Below are 23,837 nucleotides of genomic sequence, written 5' to 3' on the forward strand. Positions count from 1 at the left end.
CCCTCCCTCTCAGCCTCTCCCCCTCTCTCTTTCTTCCCCTCTCTCCTCTCTCTTTCTTCCCCTCTCCCCCTCTCCTCCTCTCCCTCTCCATAAGGCTGCCCTGGGAGGCACTATATCCATATGTGGGCCCAAGTCAGTGAAGGAATCTCTCCTTAAGCTTGCGACTGAGATTCTTGGCACGTTGATGGTACACCAGGTTTAGCCACCGTTTTCAAACAAATATCACAATCGCTTGGAGGGCTTGGTAGAGCACAGATGTCTAAATCCCATGTCCAGAGTTTTCTGATTTAAGTCCTCTCTACAAAGGACTGATAATTTGTATGTCAAACATTCATGGGTGATTTTGACCCAGCTGATCTCGGGACTACAGCTTGAAAGCCAATGAACCACATACTAGCCCATCAACAAAAGGATGCTCTATAAATCAAAGAGACTCCAACTGCATCCACAATGATGTAATTAACTCCAGAGAGTTAACTGAACACAACAGGTGCAGAGCCACATGTCACTCACCACCAGCACTGGCCAAGGATGGCCTGGACAGCATCATATGGCACTGCTCCATTCGTGCTGCACCCTCCGCAGTGACCGGGACATTCTGGTGCTGATTTTGTCCCTGCTTTGTTGTCCGTTCTATTAGGTTTCCTCACTCAGGGTTCATGAGCTCTGGCTTTTCTGAGGACTCTCTCCAGCCACCTCATATCCTAATCCTCAGAGACACTACCCTACCCCATCTTCTCACTTCTGATTATTAATAGGCCAATATTTCTAAATATATCATGTTTTGAAAAATGTTCTTCGTCTTCTTGTTTGAAGAAAAAGTTGATAGGTTCAAGTGGCTGAAATTGTACTGATATATTTAAATTCCACTTTCTTGGGGTTAAGGGTTTGACTTTAGTTAATACTTTTACAAAGCCAATTAACTGTATTTTAATAGAATTATAAATAGAATGTTAGTGTGTATGCAGTGTGATTGATAACTCTGCCCAAGAAGTACAGGAATTCTGGTACCTTAGAGGTGGTATGTTACTGAAGGTTTCATCCTATGGGAGAACTCATATCTTCTCATCTTGACATACAAAGATGCTATTAAAGTAGCATTTCTAGAGTGAGTAATGTGAAAATGTCACTTAATTTACTTACTTGTTTTATACTAGGAATGTACTTCATGGTCTTGCACATTATCTCACTAAGCTACAAACCCTGTCACCCAATTGACATTTAGTGAGGTGATATGCCTTACTATTATGTGAAAGCCTATAAATATTTTAATAAACTTTACATACTTTCAAATTGTAACAATGTGTCTTGTGACTTCTTTTCCTTTCCAATGCTTTCTTTAAATATCTGTGGACCATTCCTTGAGAAAACATGTGTTGAGTTCTTCTCTATGCTGGAGCTTAAGATGGATGTAGGAAAATAAAGATGGATAATATACACTTGTTTGTGATTTGAAGCAAGATGTAAACATGTTTGACATAGCAAGACTGTAAGCCAGATCTCTCTTAAATTGGCTCTTTTGACTGGGGACCAGCACAGGGACAGCTGCTTCCTGCTAGCTGTCATTTGCATACCTTGGGGCCAGGCTGTCCTTTCCCAGGCATTCCTTCTGGGCCTCTTGTTCCTGGAAGTCCAGCTTCTCCCTGGAGGGAAGGAGACCAATGCCTCAGTTGGTTCGTGGAGGACAAAATGCAGAGCCCACGTTGTGTCTCCTCTCATTGCCAGGGAATTTGACTTGGACCACCCCCCAAAACACACCAGACCTTCGTTGTCATCTCAGAATTAAATTGGAAACTTATCAATGAATAAATTAACATTAAGCTCCCCTTTACACAGAGCAAGAGAAATACCACAGAGAGTTCCCATTTCTGCCAATTTCCAAAGCTAAGCTCCCTTTCCTTTGGCTCTTCGCTCACATTTAGGAATTTTTTTTTTCAACAAGAAAGTCTTTCCACCTCACCATCTGCTATTTTTCAGCGATTTTATTAAAAACTGAGTATTTCAAATGTCAACACCAAATAGTTCAGGACATCTTTACAATAGTTCAGGACATCTTTAGAATAGCCTTAGCTTCCCAGCTGCATCCTCAGGCTCACTCTTTTGGAGGAAGAGAGGTAGTTTTGTTTGAGATTAAACTGATATGATTTCCAGAACCATGGAACAAAGTGGAAATGCCCAGGCCAAAGCACCAGCTAGAACTAAGGGCAGTGGAGGAAACGGACTCTTTTGGGGGTAAAGGGAAAGAAAGGTTGTTCTTACAGACACTGTTTCCTGGTAATTTAACCTCAGGTTCTCGAGGACCACGGAGCTGGTGTGATCCCACAGATTTGACACTGATGATATTTTTAAAACATAAGATTACCTTCTTTCCAGTGGCCCCATCTTCCCCTGGGACTCCGGGCTGTCCTGGGAGCCCCACAGTGCCTGGCTCCCCCTGGTGGATAAAAATTTTTTTCAATGACACGTCCTTAAGGTGTACCTCATTTTGAGTTATTAGCTATATCTGAGAGAAATACCTCTGAACAAAGAAATGTGATTAGCAACGAAACTTCTCAACTTTGGACAAGTTGCCTAACTCTTCTGCTTTTCAGTCTTTTGCTGTGGGTTGAATTGTGATGTCCCTGAAGAGTTGAATGTAGTTGGAAATAGGGTGTTTATAAATATTATTAAGCTAAGACAAGATTATTAACATAAGTCCTAGCTCAGTATGACTGGAATCATGATGGAAAGATGATATGGCCATATAAAAACAAGCGGAAAACTCTGAGACATCAGAGGCAAACGCGGAAGAGGTGCAGCAGCCACAAGCCTAGGAGTGCTGAGAACTGACAACCATAATGAAAAGCCAAAGAGGCCAGAAAGAATTCGTCCCTGTAGGGTTTGTGAAGGCATGGCCATAGATATCTTGATTTCAGACTTGTAGCCTCCTGAATTATGAGACAATAGATTTCTGGTTTTCCAGGGCGCTAAGTCTATGGCATAGTCACATCTGCTCTAGGAAAAGAGCCTTTTATTGGACTAAAAAGGGGAAGTGTAGAGAGAATATCTTGTTCATTATATGGATGCATTACCTGTCAATTAAAAAGCCGATGGCCTGTGGCTTAATCAGGAAATAGAAGGTGGTACATCTGAGAGGAGAAAGATTTCTGGGATAGGCCCAGGTGAGAGATTTGCCAGGAAGATGTAATGAGACAGACACATAGTACCTGAGCACAGTAAAAAGCCACATGGCAGAATGTAGACTAGGATAAATGGGTTATCTTAGTTTTGATCTAGTCAGAGAAGAGCCTGGCTATATGGCCAAGGAATTTGTAAATATATTTTGAGTCAAAGTCTTCTTTCTGGGAGCATGGGGCTGGGAGGAAGAACCAGGGCCTAACTTCCACAATTAAAACATTAAGCCTAATGTAGCAATGCCATTAGGAAACAGATCTAGTGATTGAAAGCCCCTAGATCAATGGTTCTCAACCTGTAGGGCATCCTGCATATCAGACATCCTGCATATCAGATACTTAATCACAATACATAACAGTCTCAAAGTGACAGCTATGAAGTAGCAACAAAATAATTTTATGGTTGGGGGTTACCACACCTTGAGGGTGTCTTAAAGGGTCACAGCATCAGGAAGGTTGAGAACCACTGCTCTAGATTCTCCCCCAGGTAGCAAGGCTCTCATTGGCTCTCAAGCCAAGCCCCACTAAACTTTCAAGTCTTTGGAGAACAGGGTCTCTAATTTACACAAAGCTTTCAAAACACAACACAAAGCAGAGGAGGAGACAAAAATCTACCCATTTTGATTTAAGCTATCCAGTTCATTCCTAGATGTTTATTCAAGAAAAGGGAAAACAGTTGTCCAGAGACAACTCAATAATTGTTTGTAATTTGTAACAGTGAAAGCTTGGAAAGAGCCAAGGTGTCCACCACCGGGAAATTGAGTAAGTAAATTGTGGCATCCTTGTGCAAAGGGAGGGTTCTTGGCAATGAAAAGAAACAACTCTCCAGACACTCTCTGAAGTGCATCTTAGAATAATTCTGCTGTGTGGAAAGAAGCAACATGTACCTCAGAAGTAGTCAATGGTGGAGCAAGTTGTGGGAAGCTCATCAATATAGAGAAGCTAGGGGAGAGAGGAAGAGAGGTTTTGGAAAGGGTTTATGGTAACTCCAATGAATAACGAATGCCTTCGTTATCTTGGTTTCAATGAGAAAGTTTCAAGACTTTCATATGCCAAATCCAAGTGTATATACTAAGCGTGTTTATTTATTATAGGCTAACAACACTATGAATGGTTATTTTAAAAGGTTGAAACTTCCTCAATGAAAGATTAACTGAGTAAAGTGTTCTTAAAAAGGAAATACCATGTTTACCTTACCTAAAAAATGTTTACCTAAAAAAGTTGTATTTACTTACAAAAAGAAATGGTTCAACAACTAAAAACTCTATTAATATATCGAGTCAGGTTAACAGTGTAAAAACACCAGGCGTGGTGGCGCATGCCTTTAATCCCAGCACTCGGGAGGCAGAGGCAGGCAGATTTCTGAGTTCGAGGCCAGCCTGGTCTACAGAGTGAGTTCCAGGACAGCCAGGGCTACACAGAGAAACCCTGTCTCAGAAAAAAAAAAGTGTAAAAATGAAAAATTATTACAACTATTTTAGTAGCCATTGAACTTGACAGAAATTCATTATTTATTTATAATAACTAAGCAAAACTTTGATAAAAGTTGAAATAGAAGAGGATTTCTTTGACCTAAGGGAGTATTTCAAAGATCTACTTTATCACATCCTTTTATTTTTATTTAAATAATATGATGATAGGTAAAAGAAAAGGTAGTGAATACATCAATCAGGAATAGTAAGTGACCTCATATAAATCTCAACATGCCCAAAACTGAAATAAAACCAAGTAAACAAAGCAAGCGCTTCTCCAATAGCCTGCAGTAGCCAATCACAAGTTGTTGGAAAGAGAATTCGTACTGCCTAGATTTCTTGTGGGGAGCCTAGGAATGACTTTATGGGATAGAAGATCTCTATAGAAGAAGTGAAAATATTTTCCTGAAAAGTTAGAAATCCTTACTCTATAGTTGGAAAAACTCAATAGCTAACCTGTAGATTTGATAAGATAGTTTATTAAATTTGACAAGCCAACCTAATCCTAAAATGTACTAGAATGAACAGAAACCAAGAAAGATAAGATTATTCCTGTTATGCGAAGTTGTTTTTTCTCCCTTGAGAGAGGCTTTTATGTATCCCAGGTTGACCTCTAATTTGCTGTGTAGCCCCAAGAATGCCCCTGACTGTATGCTTCTCTTGCCTCTGCCTCCTGAGTGCTGGAATTACAGACCTGTACCACCACACAGGCTTATATGGTGCTGGAGACTGAATTCAGGGCTTCCCACAGGCTACCCACGTGCTAAGCAAGCATGCTACCAACTGAGCTGTATCCCAGTGATAAAACATATTTTAAATGAAGAAGAATCAAGGCAGGAAGGCACTAGTACATAGAAATACAAATAGACAGAGGGAACAGAACAGAGATCTAAATATTGATTACTATTGACATATACAGGTAAATTGATACAAGATATGGGCGCCGTTACAAACCAGTGTGGCAAAATGGTGTGTTTTCAACAGTAAAACAGAGACATGTTGTCAATACAGGGAAAACCAGATTCCTCACACTAACCCCCTCCATACACACAAAGGTAAAAGACAAGTTTAAAAAGTAAAGCATAACATTTCCAGAAAACTACATGAGAATACTTTCATGACTGTAAGGTGTTTTAAAATAATATTTTAAAAGCACAAGACATAAAATGAGAGAAACACATCAAAATGTCAAACTATACACTAAAAGGATAAACGACAGTTACAACTTAGGGAAAGATATTCGTAATCCTGCCAAAAAAGCTTAGTATCCAGACATATAAAGAACTCTAACGACAAAAACCTAGCATAAAGTACTAAAGATGTATCCAGACATCTAAAGAACTCTAACGATGAAAACCTAGCATAAAGTACTAAAGATCTACAGGAATCTACATGAAGAAAATTGAAGGTCCCCTGAGCACTTGAAAAAGCTGTTCATTTAGTTTCCAGGGAATAAAAATTAAAATGATGAAATATATTTTTGTATATTTCATATTTTTTTCAGTTAAGACGAGGCTATGCTGCGAATATGAAGAAGTGACATGGTATCCATGTGAGACAGGATTCCTGCAGCATCCAAACAGAGAACTGGGTGTTCTGTGACTTTATGGTTGCACTTTTGGGTGGTTTTTAAAAGACTGGCATATGCAAAGGAAAACATGGTTATGGTAGAGCATAAATGAGACAGGAGAAGCACGTTAACTATCACAAGCAGGCAAGAGAGGAAACTTGAAATGAGATACTGTCATACAGTGAAGTTCTTTTTAAAGTGACAGAACCTTAAGATTACTGAAAAAACTGGAATTTAAACCTATGTGGTCTAACTGAAGATCCTTAACATACTGTGCACTGTCTCTCTAAATTGACATATAAATTGTATACTACATGTGTATACATGTACACATATGTACATTTTTATGTCTGTGTACACACATACATATATATCATAATTAGCACATAATATAGCATAATTAGCATAGTATATATTATATCAAAGCCATGCAAAAATTACATCTTTTATTGTTTATTAATACAATAATAATAATTATAACATTAATGATAATAATACAATGTTAGGATATTTTGTGATTATCTCTTTATATATATGTGATATGTATGTTCTTGTTAAGCTTACATCTGATATATTCTTCTACTACCCAAATGTTTATAAGACTCTGCCAATGATAGCCAAGCAATGAAGAAGTTCAAAGCTCAGTGTAGCTCACTAGAGTCTATACACCTTCAGGTTAAGTACAGAACCTAGGATGGGTACAGCAAGCAGCAATTCACCCTTCACCCATTCCGCACTGTTTGAGGTGCACCATGTGGTCAAAACTGGCATCTGATAACAGCCAAGATGAACAAGGTTCCTGCCGGGAGGAAAGCAGGAGTTCTCTAACAACTCCTTCCAATAGAACCACCAAGAAAACTGAGCAAGGAATGGTCATACTTTTCTTCCTAGTCATATTTTAAAGTTAAGAGAAACAAAGTGTACACATTTAGATGATGGGTGCATGCTCTTCCTTGCATTCAGGAGTGAAGGAAACCTTACACTGTATAACGTAAATGGCTTAGTAGCATCTTAGAAGCAATCAGCTCACCTTTGGACCCTGTACTCCAATGCCCATTGGTCCTCTAGGCCCTGTGGGTCCCATTTGACCTACTTCTCCCTGGGAAGGAAAGAATATTTAAATATTGAAGCAAAATAAAACTAATACATTCCTGCCTTTGATTTCCTCAGAACTTTTGTATATCAACAAAGTAAAATGATCAAAGTAAAACTATACTGAATTCACATACACACATACACACATGCACACATGCACAGACACAGTCAGCCTGGTCTTCAAAGTGAATTTCAGGACGGCCAGGGCTATACAGAGAAACCCTGTCCCAAAAAAACAAAAACAAAAAACAAAAAACAAAACAAATAGTTCCCTTATCTAATAGTTAAACATACACATGGAAAACCCTGGTGATCTCAACAACCAGACAACATCCTGAGCTCTCAGTGATAAGCCTCAAGTAAAACCTCAAATGACACACACCTATAATGTCAGCACTATGGAGGCAGACCGACACAGGGTGCTCCTAAGTGTCAGAGACTAACCTAATCTACACAGAAAGATCTCTTCTTCCCTCCCTCCCTAAAACAAACAAACAAACAAACAAACAAATCTAAAGGGTAGAAATGATGTCTTTCTTCTTATATGTGTGCTCCACGGTGAGCAAGCACCTCTGAGAAGTACCTCTCTTATCTATCTATCTATCTATCTATCTATCTATCTATCTACCTATTTATTTAACAATGGATTCCTGAAAAACGTACGAAGAGTAGCTAATTACATACTAACTGCCTCTTCTCACGGGATGAAAAAGAATTCCAAATTAAGAGATAATCTGACTCCAAAGTGCAAGGTAAACTCCTACTCTTTAGATTATTCTGTCTCCATCTTCTTCAGGTTCTAGAACTTGAACCCTCTGTGGGAATACTGGTGAGAATGCAAGGCCACCAGCCCAGAGAATGTTGCCTATTTGCACTGCTAGAAAATGCTCTCAATAATTAAAAATAGAAACAATATATAAATAAAGGTTATGCAAATAAAAGCATCCATCGTAAAGCAAAAAGAATGTTAGACTAAGTCATTAATAATATCAGTATTCTTTGGCATAGGATGTTCTGATTTTCAAGTGAATTCCATCTGTCCTTTTGCAGTCATTGAACATTAATCATAAATAACAATTATACCATGAATATACTAAACATCTCTGTCATTTAGAAAATTACCTTAGGACCAGGTGAGCCTTGTCCTGGGGGTCCTTGTGGACCAGGTGGACCAGATGGACCTTGGATCCCCTTCAGAATAAAAGTTTTAAATGTTAGTGAAATTAAGACATGGAGAACAGTCTTGTGTCTTTTAGAGTAAAAGTTTAGCTCCTAATAACAAATTGACTGGACAGCTGGAAGCTTCTAGTCAAATCCCATTGCTTAAACCCAATGCATATCCTTTCCTTCTATGATAGTAAGAGAAATTTCAGTTAGCCAACATGTATACTTGGAATAAATCTCATGCTTCCAGTAAACAACTTTAATCCCAGGATTTGGGAGGCAGTAAGAGGACAATCTCTATGAGTTTGAGGGCATCCTGTTCTATATAGTGAATTCCAGAGCAGTCAATGCCTACATAGTAAGACCTTGTCTCAAAAAAAAAAAAAAATCAAAGTACATGCTGCCTCATAGAGGTCAGATGTGGTTAAATGGATGTGGGTGTGGAATGATGTATGCATGTTCCCATTCATTCTAAAGGAAGAAAGACTCTGTCCTCCTCTTCTTCCTGTGAATAGAGTTAAGCCATGTGATTATCTCAGACCATGTAGATGAAGAAAGCTGCCCAGGGAGACAGATTAACAAGAAAGAAGATGCCTGGACCCTTGACAACACTGATGAACACAGCCTCTGCCCAGCTTGAAATTTTCAATATAAACAGGGAAATTCCACAGTACTAAACAAATACACAGCTTTTTTTCTTCCTGCATGTATATATGACATGCAGAGAAGTGTACTTTTTTATTGGATGCAATGGCATATTAAAGATCTGGACCCTAAAAAGCAAGCTGACAGACATGAAAGTGTAACATGTTTAAATACACAACTCCTCACCACACTGTGTAGGTAAATTGAGGTAGAGGAGCATCGGACTTACGAACTTCTCTTCTGGACAAATTTCTCTACATTAGTAGGAGTTTTCTTTGTAGAGGATGGGAAGGGGTTTGGTTGTGGCTTCCTTTACTCTGACCTTAGAAGGAGGATTTCAATGAAGACACTTATACTTTGATTTGGGTTGGGGGACACAGAGGACTGAGTCAGTCCCGAGGAACCTAAAATAGCCTATGGGAGCTCAAAGAGGCCAGACTGGGATCATCCTGTGTACCCAGAGTTTGTCAGAGCTGAGGCATGTAAGAGTTTCCTGTTGATGAAATGCATTACAAGGAGGAGGCAAGGGTGGCTTGGAACTGTCTTGAATCTTGTCCAGGTGACTGAGAGGACAAAACAACCGCAACAGAGAGAACAAAGCCTCAGCAAAACCAGAGGCTGATAAGAAGTGCAGCTGGCGAAAGGCTTTCCTCCACATCCTAGGAGAAATGGCCAAAGGGCCAATGAAAGAGTTGCACCAGTGAGAGGTCAGAGCACTTGTCTCCCAAATCCTGACAGCAAAAGCCATGTACCGCAGAAACAATGTAGAAAGAACTTTCATGTTCTCCTGCCAAGTCTCTCTCTACCTCAGCTTAGGAGAAAAGAGAATGCCTCATCCCCTCCAGCCTGTACCACATAATGAAGATTAAGAGGAAGTTAAGAGTCACCAGGTGCATTTTTGCTTTCAGATACCAAACTATTATTTGATATTTGCAACATGCAGCAACCTTACAACTGCCATTGTGTAAAAGTGATCCGAAGTGCTCAGCTGGAAACTTCATTAAGTGGCAGGAAAGAGAAGACATGACCCCCACTGGGAAATAATTATTAAAGACTATCAAGAGGAAAACAATGAAATGATGCTTGCTTGCATCCCACAAACTGTAACTGTAGAAACTGTGTTTACAGAACATGTTAACTGATACTTACATAATACAAAACATTATCCCTTTTGCTCCAGTTAGCTAATATAGCTGCCTGTCTTGTAAACTATAAATATGGGAGTTGGAAAGTTGGCTCAGTGACACAGAGGACTTGCTAATCGCTCAGGATATTTAAGTTCACATTACCCAAACAACCACCATCTGTACCTCAATTCTGGGGAATCTGGTGCCTTCTTCTGGCCTCCACAAGCAATAAGCATGTATGTACATACATGTAGGGAGCACTCATACATATAAAATAAAAAGCAAATACCACTCTCTTGCATATGATTGATGAGACTGAGCAGTCCACATAAGTTAGGGGAGCTACAGTAGTTCTAAGAAGGAGGTTTTCTAAGTTTTATAGCTACCCACAAGTATCACTCAATGAACAAGGAACAAAATACCATAGCATGTACATGGGACATTTGTTTCTATAGGTATTGTAGAACCATACACATAGCTGCACATGATTGCTTACATTCTATTTTATTCTGTGAAACATGATTAAGTTTCTAAATATATAGTGAAATTGACATGCCATCCAAAGGACATTGTCTAAGGGTTGCTAGAAACAGATTTAATAGATGAATGGGGAAATACATTTCTATAAGCAAGTAATGCAGGAAGAAATGATAAGAACACGAATAGGCTAGACTAAGAGATTAAATTTATGTAGCATTCATGCCATTTCTCTTAAAAACAATAAATAATGCTTTCTTGGTGCAGAGAAGTTTACAAATACTTCATTCCATTAATTCTCCTACCCATAAAGACATTTTACCTTTAAGTTTTTATTATTTTCTTTTGTTTTTTTAAATTTTCTTTTGTAATGAAGAAATACTAACAAAATAAACAAATAACAATCTCCATCAAGAACTGGCATTAAAGGAAACAGGAGTCCAGGAAGCCACAAGTGGGAGGTTCAGAACTCACAGACCATCTGGACGGACTGGTCCGTCTTTGAACTCATCTGAGTCCCAGATTTGTATCTCAGCCCCAACAAACCACAAAACCCAGGATGTAACAGTGCTGCCAGGATCCCAGGACTAGAAGGTATCCCTGTAGGGCCAAGCAGACAAACTGCAGGGCTTGTGAGTCAGTCTGGCCTCATCAGTAGCCAAAATGCCCAGCTCTTAATTATTACCTCAATACTTAGTCACTGAACAACCTTGATGTCTTCTGCACCTTAATGCTCCTAGCATATTAGACTGGGAACTCTGCCAAGCAAGAGGAAGTGAGGAAAGAAGTATCTGCCAACCTTACTGTTTCTTGGGATGACAAATATGTAGTAATAATGATAAAGAATTCTTAGAAATAAACTTGACATTACAGGTCAACAATGAGATTTGGAATTACCTCACTTTCAAACCTTCTGCTTCCCTCATCACTCGAGGTCAAGGAAGTACTATGAAGTCTCCAGGCCACATCATGCTTCAAACTGTAGCCATAAATTCTAATCCAATGTGCTTGCCACTTTGTAACTAGGGCAATAAATCTGTATTTGCTGGGGGCTTTCATTAAATGAAAGTGCATGGCTAAAGGCAGAGAGTGAACAATAGCAGATAGAGCTGGTGTCCCAGCTCCAAACCATTAACATTTGACAGTTTTCCGGCTTCCCCAAGTATTCAAAGATTTTAGAAACAGTTCTAGCTCTGAGCACACAGACACCCTTTCCTTCTTCTGACCATAAGAGGCCCCATGTCCTTTACAAATAATTCCCACTGTGGGCTTCTATTTGGGAAGGATGTCTTTGAATTAAGTCATCACTTCTGATTCTGGTACTTAATTTAAATCGTAATACTATAGTTAGGTAGATGAATGGTTGGGGGGGGGGTGAAACAAATAACATGGCACCAAGAAACACGTAATTTATTTGTTTTTTTTTTTACTCTCTGAAAGTTCTAAAATTATAATAGCCTCATGGTACTATTGGACCCTTTCGTGCATTATTCTGAATGTAAACCCCACTGGAATTCAGTTGTCACATGAACACCGATGCCTGCCTGTGAAATGAAATGTCAGTAACAAGGGAGAAGAAGACGCAAGCACTGCTTACCTGCTCGCCTTGGCTTCCGATACCAGGAATACCCGTTGGCCCCTGGGGTCCCACAGGTCCCAAATCCCCCTGTCAAAATATAAGTAGACAAAACTTCATTTACCCAGGTCTTCATAATCTAGAACTAACCTAATTAAAATCTATCTTGACGCTTTCAACAAATTCAACATGAAAAAAAATCCAATCTTCTCATCCTTTCTATAATTTATAGTCCAAATGTACCAAAACAATTAGTGGTATGTTCATTTTTTATCTAAATTTTTTATCTTTAGTGAAATTTGTATTATCTATTTTAGTTTTTGACATTATAATATAATTATATCATTTACCCTCTCTCCCTGCCCTGCAAGCCTTCCCATATACCCCTCCATGTTCTCTTTCAAATTCATGACCATTTTTATTCATTGTTCTTATACACATATATGCCTATGTGTATGCATAAATATTCCCAAATGAATAAGAACAACCTAGAATTTGTATCAATTTACATTTAGTAGCCATTGCCATTTCTCTCACATCCTAAACCATCTAAAGTTACTATAAAGACTAAAATCTTTCCTTAGGAATATATTTAATAATATTTAAACATATAAAATTAGTGAAGTGTGAGATAAAATGAGATTTGAGAGACAAACTGGGGAAAAGTATTTTTAAATTCTTCCAATAATATGTCAAAAATTAAGTATGAAAGGCAGCAAAATGAAGGAATTAAAGAAACTTCTCTGAGAAAACTACGCTGAAATGGTCAGGGAAGACAGGTGTGGTGGTACACGCCTCTAATCCTAGCACCCAGGAAATGGAGGCAGGCGGAGCTCTGTCTCTTGTTAGTCTACATAGCCCCCCTAAGCCTAACTACCTGAGTTTGATCCCTGGAACCAATGTAAAGGTAGGAGGGAGAACCAATTCCACAAAGGTGTCCTCTGACCACCACATGGGGTAATTAGTAAATGAAGGCATATTTTCACATGAGTACTCTGGAGAAAGTAATGCAAAGAGAATTAAGACAGTCTTGGATAGACAAATACTGTATGTTTTCTTTCATTCATGTTCCAAGATCTTATGTGTTTCCTACAATCCTGTATCTACATATGACTTGAAAGCAAAAGCACAACTGGAAATAAAGGGAACTACTGGAAGGGAAAGAGAAGTGTGTCCAAAATAATGTGTGTGTGTAAATGTCTTTATATTATACAGTATGATATAAACAATCAAAATTTTATTAAAGAAAAGAAATAAAGTACTTTTTAATTTTTTAACCAATTATTTATTTGTAAGCCCTTAAGATAGGAGTATTTCTTTGTCACTTGAGTCACATACCAAAGTTTCTGAGCCTCATGTTTTAATAAAATAATAGGAAAAGAAAAAATACCAGTAAAGGGAGAGAGAACAGAGTTGTATTTGTAAGAGAACAACAAATAAAAGCTTTGCTATGTGATGGTGTGCAGGTATTTTAAGTTTCTTTTTATGAACTCCAGATGTGAAAGCACAAATAGCATGTCCCAGTGACAGCTGGAAGGTTAATTCACTGGGCTCACAACCTTCATGTTCTCACAGCCTCAAAGGAAGAAAGAAGACTTTACACATTTCTAAAGTATTTGCAGCTGTAGTTACACCTGGAACTAAGATATCTGAACCAAGAATTATAGTAGATATAAAATTTGCCTGAATCACTGCTTATCTTCATTTTTGCTGATTAGTCAGAAGAGAATATATCGCTCATGACTGAAACCCAACACTTGGGATAATCCTATCAGTTGTTATTCTAATATAAGCAATATAATGACATTCATGTTTATAGATAAATAACTCCGTTGATATGAGGTCACTAATTTTTGCATGCATCTCTCTTTACATTTTATTATTCTCTGAGCACTCCATACAAGAATATTATACTTATATCATTTCTTATCCATTTTTTCTCCCCTCCAATTGCTCCTACACCCCCTGCTCCAAGATTCATGACCTCTTTTTAAAATTATGTATATGTATGTATGTGCATGGTGGTGTGTGTGTGCCCATGCTGTGTGTTTGTATGCATGTGTGTCTTTGTGTGTGTGCACTCATACATACCTGAGCACATTTATACATATACATACATACATATACATATATAGCATGTATCATATATCTCCCCCCTCTGGAAATTTTCACTTCCCATTGCTCTTTAGGGCTGATCAGCTTCTGATAGTTTCTATTACCAGTTTCAATTATACTCGTAGCTTGGACTGGTCAGTGAGGATATGTGGCTGAATGGGAGTTCACAGACCATCAGACAGTGCCATGGACTAAGAGAAAAGCAAGGGTACTCTTTCATCAGATCTGAGGAGAGTCAGAGTCAAATGAATTCTGTTCAGATTTAAAGAATAGGTTACATATTGACTAAAATTGGTATACTGTTTAAAACTGAGTGCTTCTACTGTTTTTTCAACCAGGAACAACTCAGCCAAGTTCCATTTCCCCATAATTTCTAGAGCAGATTCATTAAAATGCTCAATCATAAGATTAGCTCTACTCCTGAAAGCATCCAATCCAACACCAGCTTGTGCTTTTGTGAATGTCCCCAAACCACCCAACACCAGCCCAAAGTCTAAGGAAAGCCTAGCCCTGATCTTTGACCTTAGTTGCTGCTGGTTCCATCACAATAGGTCTCCCTCACTGCAATGAGCCAATAACCTTTACCTAACCTTAGGCAGACTCCGATACTCCCTGATAAAGGATAACAAAGCTACTTTTCTTAAACAATTCCCTTACTCTAGCCCCATTTAGAAGTAATAATTTTGAGTAAGAACCCAGTAGTAAATGGATAGATATATAGAAAACTAACCATATTATAGTCAATATGCTTTTATAAAAATTTCTGAAATCATAATATAATTGCATCCTTTCTCCTTCTTTTTCATCCCTGTACCAATATACTTTGAATAATTGTGTTCTTTCCCAAGAATTATCTTTTGCTAATATCTTGTTTCAAAGAGGTATTGCTGATGACAGGATACAGTGAAAGTTAGAATTCAAATAAGTAAGTAGTTATTTGAAATATAAATATGAATTTTCACATCACAATTCATCCTGCATCATAAAATACCTCACCTTGCTAGTTTATAATTACCCAGATACCTGTGTGGGATGCCTGTCATATTATATTCAATTCAAACTGTACATGAATAAAGAGCAGTGTCAAAAATAATTTTACTTTATAATGGCTTCCATTATATTCTTGATATTCAATACCTTATCCCCTTTGATTGACAAGCCTTGTAATCCTTGTGGGCCGATTGGTCCTTCAGATCCCTTTTCACCCTAAAAGCAAATGGGAAAGGTATTAGTACAAAGGAAAGTAAGAGTTTTAAAAGAGTTTACATTATAGTTACTGATATTTATGGTCCAAATAATCTTTGTTAAATCAAGCACCCAGATTATTGCTTATTCCCAGTGAGTAATTCTGACGTTGAGATTTGTAACTGGGAAGAAAAGATTAGCTTCAACATTTACCCAGGAATGAGTCTATCCATGAAAGGCATGTATGCACATACCCCACCACTCAAGCTGGAAAGGAGAGAAAGTTCAGTCTCATCAGAGAGTCAATCAATAATGCTGTATTATTATAGCAAGCCTCTTTTCCTACTAGTGATGAAAAAGAATCCATTGTGTTAAGAAAATTTGTCTGTAATGCTTTCTAGAATTGGATTACTGATTTACTGTTTTGTGTTCGAGTTTATAAAAATTCACTGAAAATCTAAGTTTATAAGGATTCATGGAAAATCTTGAATAAGCTGTGCTAATCACATGATCTATCTGCCTTACCCTGATCTTATATCTATAAAGTCTTAATACTCTGTGCCTTTATAGGGGGAAGAAGCCACAAGAATCAATCAGAAGTGATATTAGGTTAATGAATGTATTAGAACCACAGGTAAAAGAAAAGAATGTTTCCTAAGAAGCAGGGAAATATAACTATATTCCTCTCTATAGCCATAGATGATGGTTAGCTTTAATGTAGAATTGCCTGGGAAAGAGTCTCAAAAAACTGTCTATATTGTATTGGTCTGTGGCCATGTTTGTGGGTTTTGTCTTAAGTCAGTTAGTCAATGTGGAAAAACACAGCCCACTCTGGGTGGCAGCATTCCTTAAGGACGGGGCCCTAAACTGTACACGAGTGAATAAATCGAACAGAACATACAGGTAAGCAACTGAGCATGCATGCAATCATCCTTTCTTTGTCCTTGACTGTGGATGTGACGTGACCAGCTCCCTCAAGCTCCTGCTGCTACTTCCATGCTAGGATGTATTATAACCTGAAATGTTGAGCTAAAATAAGCTTTGTTCTGTAAGGTGCTTTTTGTTAGGATATTTTATTACTGAAACAGAAATAAAACCAAAACACCATAATGTAACTACATATTTCCCACATCATTGCAAATTAGCTACCTAAAGAGAACTCTCATTAATAGCCTAGTGGGAGAATAAAGTGTCCCAACTGTTACCCAGAATGCAGCCTTTTAGACTTGGTCCTAAAGCATCACTGAAGATAAATATAATTTCCGTGATAAGTCAGGAGCCTTTAAATATTGGGTTATTATATTCCAGAGTTTATCATATCATGCTTTATGTGTGTGGTGATTTGCCTACATGTATGTCTGTATACCACCACATTCATGCCCGATGCCATTAAAGGCCAGAAGAGGGCATCAATCACCCCAGAACTGAAGTTAAATGTGGTCATGAGCCACCATGCAAGTTCTGGAAATCAAATTTGGGTTCTCTGGAATACCAGCTAGTACACATAATTGCTAAGCGATCTCTCCAGGCCCCACATTGTATCAGTTTTATATTATATTCAAATATGTTGGGTGTGTCATTGAGGCATGAAATATTTTACTTTCTAGTATTTTAGTATTGTATTGAATATAATATCCTCTGTGTCTGTCTGTCTGTCTGTCTGTCTCTCTCTCTCTCTCTCACACACACACACACACCACTGCTTTAACATGCACAAATATAAAGAGAAATAATCTAGCTAATTGAATTTTCCAGATTGCTTATGTTAGACATAAATATTAATCCACTGGATACCAAAATAACTATATATTATAACTATATATTATAACTTTTTGAAATATAATAGTAAACAACTATTGACCTGTGTTCTTAAGAATGATTCTTTGGATAGTCAAAGGTATTTCATTTGTAAGGCCACTTTATCTAACACATTATTTTCACTTTATAACAAATTTAACAAAGACAAATTTTAAAATTTAACCCAACAGTCACTTACAATTTAGTGTCTATTGCTTTAGCTAACTGCTTTCCTCTCTTTAAATGTGGGCTGTTCATGGGTACCAAATGTTGCTCATGGTTGAAAGATATAAGGATGAGATGCCTAGATCATGTGGCTACAGACGGGAGCTCAGACCTCAGTGTATTAAAAAGACACTTGTAGAGGCTCTTAAACACTCAGAGAGCAGTATATGGCTCTCAGGATTGTGTGTGTACCTCAACATGTATGCTTCATAGAAAGATTTTAGAATAAAGATTTCAAGTATGTGTTTTGTTCTAAAATTCTGTGGATAGGGCCCTAAGTACCTTAGGAAATTATTTCCTATGTGGCCTCTGGCAGATACACTACAGACTACAGCCCAGGGGTTGGCCAACCATAGACCACTAACCAGACCCCACTGCCTATTTCTGTTAATATGGTTTTACTGGTCTACCACAGCCATCATTTATACATTGTCTGTGGCTATTTTCAGACTACAACAGAGCTGAGTCATTGAAACCGTTATCAATGGCTCATAAATCCTAAGTACCTGCTATTTTGGGAAGTTACAGAAAGAACTGCCAACACATTGAGTAGAGAAAGCAGTAGGAAGCCTACTTTCCCAACTCCAGGTCAAAAGCAGGTCTTTCAGAATGTCTTGTTCTTTGTGTTAACGTTATTTTTCTGACAGTGTTCATGAAAATCCTATTAAACCTGGGGTGTTAGACTCTCCTTCTTATCTGTGTTTAGTAAAATAAAGCTGTGAGCCAAGGGTTGCCATAGCTACACTCAGCAATTTAACTTTTGGACCAAAACCAAATGTATGTGGCTTTAGTGCTTATAAACTAAGATAATTTTCTAATTAACATATAGTAATTACATGGAATACAAGTCTGCTGATTACTAATTTTATAATTGTAAATTTCATGTGTATGTGCTTTCAGGTTCTGGGGAAATTTGCATATTGTTTTACTCAATAGGGTGAGAGTGGCCAGGAACACACTTAGCTTCTAATGACTTATACTTTGCAGCCATTTTAAACAAAGTACTTTTTCCAGTAGTTCAAAAGCTTTTTTTACCTTGGGTCCAGGAAATCCTTCTCCTGGTAGGCCCCTCTCTCCTGGTGCTCCCTCAGGACCACGGGGACCCTGGTTAGGGAAGGACAGAATGTAAAATAGAAGAGGAAGGAAAATGGGAGTGGGGGGGTGTAGGCAGAAGAGAATGGTTAATTTCAGTTCCCACAGACATGGCGACATTGTGGTCTCAGTTAATTTAGTAAGAATCCTTGGAGTACAATCCATACTGATTAGCTGCGAGTAACAGGAATCTCACTGGGTTCAATATTCCTCCTGTCTGAATGGGAAACAAGCTTCTAGCTGTCTTCAAGTAAGAGGAAAATGGAAATAGGTAATACTTCAGAATAAGGGTAAGAAAATACACCCCATGAGACAAGAAACCCAAGGCTGTGTGGTCTGGAGAAAGGCCCAGTGAGACTTACTCATTTGAGTAAATATTGGAAGAGCCTGGGGAAAGCTCTCCATGGGCCCATGGGAAGCATTAACAGTTTCCCTCTGTCTCACTTTGACCTGATGCACTTGAATTATTTTTGGAGCTGGATGAATTCAGAGACAATTTTATGCATAAGTCATATATCTTCACAAGATCACTAAAGGGGGGATATGACATTTAGTCTCCATAGTTTTAAGAAGTCCTTGAGGCTCCTTTCAGGAAGGTACTAGGAGTGGTGAGGACTTCTCACACAGGTAGAAAGAAAACAGTATAAGTGCAGGGCAAAGTGGGCTGGCAGAAACCCCACTCACCAAAAACTTAAAAACCAAAAGACGGGGCTTGTATCAAAGCTGGGTATTTTATTTTAGTATGTGTGTGAAGGGGGCAGGGATTTCCTGGAGCTGATGTTATAGGCAGTCATGAGACATCTGAGATCAGTGGTGGGAACTGAACTAGAGTCTCCATAAGAGCATCACATGCTTTTAACTGCCGAGCTATCTCTTCAGTACTTTCTGAGACACGATCTCTCACTGAACCTGGAACTTTTCTTGTCTAGGCTGGCTACCCAGTGAGCCTCAAGAACTACTTGTCTCTACCCCAACAGTATTGGGGTTACAGGTGTGAGTGACTGTGTTTGCAGAGTGCTGGCTTTGATGCTTGTGGGCAATTCAGTAGACTACTATCACAAGCCAACTCCCTTGGCCAGGAACTCATTATCCATCCTTCTATTGTAAGACCCCCAACTCAATGTGTTTCTTAGATCCCTAGAAACAAAGCCTAGATGGAGTTCTTTGTTCTTTTGCCTTCAGCCTGAAAGAACAGTGCCTGACTCATTGTGTAAGGGACCAAGAAGGTTTACTCAACTTCCCCAGTCTTTGTGATCTTATCCTTCCCTCACTTTATGGTTCATTCTTTAAAAATTCTCGACTGCAACTGCTGGGGGTCGATCTCCTCTGCCCCTGTGTGGGTTAGGAACTCGGTCTCAGCATGCTGATTTCCAATTAAACCTCATGCGATATTGCATCAAGAACAGTTTCTCTTGAGTTATTGGGGCGTTGGCTCATCCCGGGACTTGAGCGAGGGTCTTCCTGAAATGGGGGTCTTTCACTATTAGAATAGCTTATATTGTGTTTCAAAACTTTCTTCTTTTTTTATTCTTTTCTTTTTCAAGAGGAGAAAAACTTTTTGACCTTTAAAATTTTCCTATTTGGGGGCTGGAGAGATGGTGAGAAGCTAAGAGTACTGGCTTCTCTTCCAGAAGATCTAGTTTGATCCCCAGTATCCACATGGTGACTCACAACTGTTTGTGATTCTAGTTTCAGGAGATACAAAGCCCTCTTTTGGCCTCCTTGGAAATCAAGCACACACGTGGTGCACAGACATGCATGCAGGCAAATAAATCACTATATATCAAAAAATAAATAAAAATTGAAATATTCCTAGTTTTGGGCACTGAAGAGATAGCCAGTAGGTTAGGTAATTGCTGGGCAATCATGAGGGCTTTAACTCAGATCTCCAGCATCCATGCCAAAAGCTTTAGAAATGTTTTCTGCACAAGAATAGTGACAGTACAGGACTCAGCATGATGTACTCATGCATTCACATGTAAGAAAATAATTAACTGTGTGTGACAGAGGTTACCTTGAACCTTAGCACTTGGGAGGCTGAGGCAGGTGGATCTCTGTGAGTTCAAGGCTATCCTGGTCTGTATGACCAGAGCTATAGAGAGAGACCCTATCTTATAAAACAAACAAACAAACACATCTAACTTTATCCCAATACTGAAAACTTCTCCCAATATTGCATATTTTAAAAGTTGGTCTTTGTTATTTATACATAGCCTACTTAGTAAAGACTTAATTAAAAGAAAAAGCTAATATGGAATTCAATTTAAATTGCAATGCTTATGGGAAACCTAGCTTTTAACTCCCAAACTTTAATCAAAAGTCTAATATTTATGACAGTTTGCTCTAATGGCCAAGCAATTAATTAGAGGGGGAAAATTTAAGTGAGCATAAAAACTAGATTGCAAACTAAGAAGTGCCGAGTTCGTATCAGTAACTTTAACAACAAAAGCATTGACTCTTTTCTAATGGTAGAACAAATGAAAACCACAATTACATTAAATAAGAAGAATGTCTATATTTGAGCCCACTCATTCATTCAATAAACATTTACAAAAATCTATTAGTTTGATTCCTGTCGATGTGATAAAAGTTCATTGCCATAAGCAATTTGAGAGGAAAGATTTACTTTGCTTGCAAATTACAGTCCATTATCAAGGAATGCTATGGTGTCAGCTCAAGGCAGGAACCTGAAAGCAGGAACTGAAGCATAAACCACCTTGTAGCATAAACAAACCAGTAAATGGCTTGTTTTGTTTCCTCTGCCTTTCTTATATAGCTTAGACTCACTTGTGTAGGGATGGCACCGCCCACAGTGGTCTGAGCACTCCTACTTCAATTAGCAACTAGGAAAATGCCCCCACAGACATGCCCACAGGCCAATCTAATGGGGAAAGTCCCTTAACTGAAGTTCCCTTTTCCTAGATGACTCCAGTTTGTGTCTAGTAGGCAATAATTAAGCAGCTCTACTGACTCCATGTCAACCTGGCACACAAACACATCACTATTAAATCATAGCCTTTCCTTCATTCTTTGTTCTCAAGAGCTCATGTTACTATCACAATATAAAATACTCTCAACATTTAAAATTCCCAGTCTTTCTATAATATTCAACAAATCCAAATTCTCCTTAGATTTCTAAAACCTTTTAATGGTAGACTACTCTAAACTCCAAAATAAGTTATGTACTATTTTCATTCTAAGAAGAAAGAACTAGAGCACAGTCACACTCAGATCACAGCAAAACCAAGTTCAGCAGTGTAGTCCACATCCTGTAGACCTGTGTCTGACATTTGCCGCTTGTAATCTGGACACCACAGTATGTAGGCAGTCCCACCCCTCCAGCTCTGCCATCATAACACACACAGATGTCTCCTAGGCTCAGGCCGGCTCCACTTCACACCTGTCACTGTCCTCAGTATTCATGCCACTGTCCTGTCATCTCTAATACACTAGGGTCTCCACAGCAACAGAGGCTTCACCTCTACCAATGGCCTCTCCAGGCCTCTTTGGGGACTCCAACCCTGCAAGTTCCATAGCAACTGAGGCTATACTTATACCACAGCCTCCTAACTCCATCCATACCACATGGTACCAGGCATAAGGGTTTTTTTTTTTATCCCAATAACCCCTAAAATTCTTAGGTCTCTGCTACAGAGATTTATAGTGGTGTTTATGTATCAAGTTGACAAGGAGTTATTTGAGCAGGTTAATTTTTGTCTACTTGATACAAACTAGAGTGACTTATGAAGAAAAACTTCAACTGGAGGATTGCTTCCATCATATTAGATTTTAGGCATGTCTGCAGGATAGTTTTTTAAATTATTGATGTGATGGACCCTGCCTCCTATGATTGTTGCTACCACTGGGCAGGTGGTCCCAAGTTGTATAGGAAAGCAATCCTGAACAGACATGGAGAACAAGACAGTAAGTAGCTTTCACTCCATGATGTCTGTTTGAGGTCCTGCCTCTATGTTTCTGGTTGAGCTTACACCATTGCTTCTTTTCATGATGGACTGTAACATGTAAGCTGAAGCACCCCACTACCACCACCATGTTTCTTTAGTAATGGTGTTTTATCACAGCAACAGAACACTGACTAATACATCAAATATCTAATAGGTAAACAATGCTGGCTCTAGGACAGTAGATTGACCCACTCCTGGTCTCAGAGAGTAAAAAGTCTTTTGTGATCATTAAAAGCTAATTTCAGTGACTTTTGGATTTAGGTACAACAGTACGTGGTACTACATATTAACAGTTGTGAGTTTAAGTAGTTTAGTCTTTCTAATGCTAAACTCTCTCCTAAGTATTATTCATCCTATACATACTTACTAGCATTGATTAAAAAAAAATTGGATCTGGTTCCCACCACTGCTACACCTGTCCTTTTATAGAAGTCTACACATAATCCAGTCTGTGGGGGATTGGATTACATTGAACTGTGTGGAGAGAGGCAAACTGAACAAAACAAATCCTCTTCTCTACATTTTTAGAGCATGTTAGCTAAGGTGAAAGCAAGAACATCGGCAGTGTGAAAAACTATGCACTCCAACTCCTGAGGACAGAGCTAATGCTCACAGGCACACAGGTGATTTAAAAATCAGTGATCCAAGGCTTAATCACTGCAAGCTGGAGTAATATTCCATACCATTAATATGCTCTGCAGTCCCTCAGCTAAGTACACATGTAAGAAGATGGTCATTAACCAAAGAAGAGAAATAGTAGCTACTTGAACTAGATAAATGATGCTCTCAGTTTATTAGATCATCTATGCACACTATCATTTTATAAGAACACTTTTATTTGTAAATTGTTCTCATTTTATTTTTTAATTTTAATCCATGCATGTGTTCATTTACATAGGATCTCACGTAGCCCAGACTGACCTGACCTTGAATTCCTGTAGCCAAGAATGACCTTGAACTCCTGATCTTACTGCCTTTACTTCTTTAGTCCTGAGATACACTGTGAGCCACCACAGAGCGTTTATATAGTCCTGGGAATTGAACCAGAGCCTCCTGCATGCTAGGCAAGCATTCTACCAGCCGAGGTACTGCATCTCTAGACCTGTGTAGCACCTTTTAAAGACAGAAAGACTTCCGTAAATAATCTCACTGTCCTTTG

The 23,837-nt window shown here is 38.6% G+C and overlaps 1 protein-coding gene across 1 annotated transcript in view; it reads right to left on the reverse strand.

Annotated features, from left to right (window-relative positions):
* The window catches only part of Col28a1 (collagen type XXVIII alpha 1 chain), a 183,133-nt gene that overhangs the window by 87,452 nt on the left and 71,844 nt on the right, over positions 1–23,837 (reverse strand). Inside the window, exons 14-20 of the mRNA XM_021165439.2 lie at positions 18,657–18,725; positions 15,552–15,620; positions 12,321–12,389; positions 8,433–8,501; positions 7,246–7,314; positions 2,363–2,434; positions 1,575–1,643 (exon numbers count right to left, since the gene is read on the reverse strand). Coding sequence (XP_021021098.1) covers positions 1,575–1,643; positions 2,363–2,434; positions 7,246–7,314; positions 8,433–8,501; positions 12,321–12,389; positions 15,552–15,620; positions 18,657–18,725 — 486 coding nt within the window. The remainder of the gene's footprint in view (positions 1–1,574; positions 1,644–2,362; positions 2,435–7,245; positions 7,315–8,432; positions 8,502–12,320; positions 12,390–15,551; positions 15,621–18,656; positions 18,726–23,837) is intronic.

This window comes from Mus caroli, chromosome 6 (assembly GCF_900094665.2).
Source record: "Mus caroli chromosome 6, CAROLI_EIJ_v1.1, whole genome shotgun sequence".
NCBI lineage: Eukaryota > Metazoa > Chordata > Mammalia > Rodentia > Muridae > Mus > Mus caroli.